Here is a 1070-nt window from a genome sequence, read left to right as displayed (position 1 = left end):
GATCGCGTTTTCGCCAGCGGAGGGGCGGGTGCCCCGGTTGTCGATTACGCCGTCGTCGCCGAGTGTGGCGGGATGGCTGGTGACGGAGGGGAAAGGTTTTCAGTCGATGTTGCCATTGGCGGCCGAGCCGGCGGAGTCGCAGTCGGAGGCGTCTGGTGCGAGTGAAGGCGGTGCTAAGAAGAAGCACAAGGGGTTGTGGCGCAAGTTGGTGTCGGCGGGCAAGACGAAGCATGCCTCGGACAGCGAGAGTTCGAAGAAGAAGTCGTCGTCCTGGGCGCCGAAGGGCTGGCTGGGCGGACGACGGAAGGGCAAGCACGCCGCGCCCGCGCTCGCGCGGACCAAGAGCGCAGTCACACCCGCTCGGGACGAACCCCGCCCGGCACGCGACGCGCGAGCGTCGGCGAAAGCCCCGGACCTGAAGTCCTACGCCGCGGCGCGGACTCGGACGAAGACTCCGCCAGCACGGGGCTCCCATCCGAGCGCCCGACACCGCCGAGCGTCTCCGTCGTGCCCGCGACCACGCCAGCGAGTCCTCGCACCACCGCGTCACCGAAATATCCTCCCTCTCGCCCCTCGAACTCAGCAATCGCACATTCTCCTCCCCTCTCTCCCTCCCCGTCTCCGCCGCTGCATCCTCCCCCCTCTCCGCCGGTGCATCCTCCGCCGCTGCCACCGCTGCCCTCTCCGCCGTTGCCTCCTCTCCCGCTGCGCAGTCGGCCGCCTCCGTCTCTGCCTCTTTGGCCTCTGGTTCTGGGCACGCCCCTTCCTTCCCCGCCGCTGCGTCCTCCTCGCCCGCCCTCCCTGCGCAATCTCCCGTGCAGATTGCGCCGCCGGTGTTCTCGGACTCGGAGCCGCATTGGGGGCCGCTGACTCGGTCGCTCGACTCCCCTCGACTGGGCTCCGACCCGTCGGGGGCCGCCTCGCGACCTTCCCCGACGTTGAGCGGGACGGCCTCCGCAACGAGCGCCCCCTCCGGCTCCCCCATGAGCGGGCCGACCTCGGTGATGAGTGGGCCGGCCTCCTCCTCGAAGGAGCCTTTTGCGCCGCGTGATTCGCCCCTGTCGCTGGAG

At 70.2% G+C, this 1070-nt stretch overlaps 1 protein-coding gene across 1 annotated transcript; it reads left to right on the top strand.

The window, feature by feature from the left end:
• Nucleotides 1–106: 106 nt before the first annotated feature.
• On the top strand, nt 107–349 carry GNI_076250 (hypothetical protein; the record flags this gene model as incomplete). Its single annotated transcript, XM_011132194.1, has 1 exon — nt 107–349. A coding segment is annotated over one exon (243 nt), but the record flags the coding sequence as incomplete, so codon positions are not given.
• Between the last annotated feature and the right edge of the window lie 721 nt (nt 350–1070).

The sequence above is a fragment of the Gregarina niphandrodes genome, assembly GCF_000223845.1.
Source record: "Gregarina niphandrodes unplaced genomic scaffold scaffold00013, whole genome shotgun sequence".
Taxonomy (NCBI): domain Eukaryota; phylum Apicomplexa; class Conoidasida; order Eugregarinorida; family Gregarinidae; genus Gregarina; species Gregarina niphandrodes.
The sequence above is the reverse complement of the archived record's forward strand: the minus strand, read 5'-3'. Positions and strand labels throughout refer to the sequence as shown.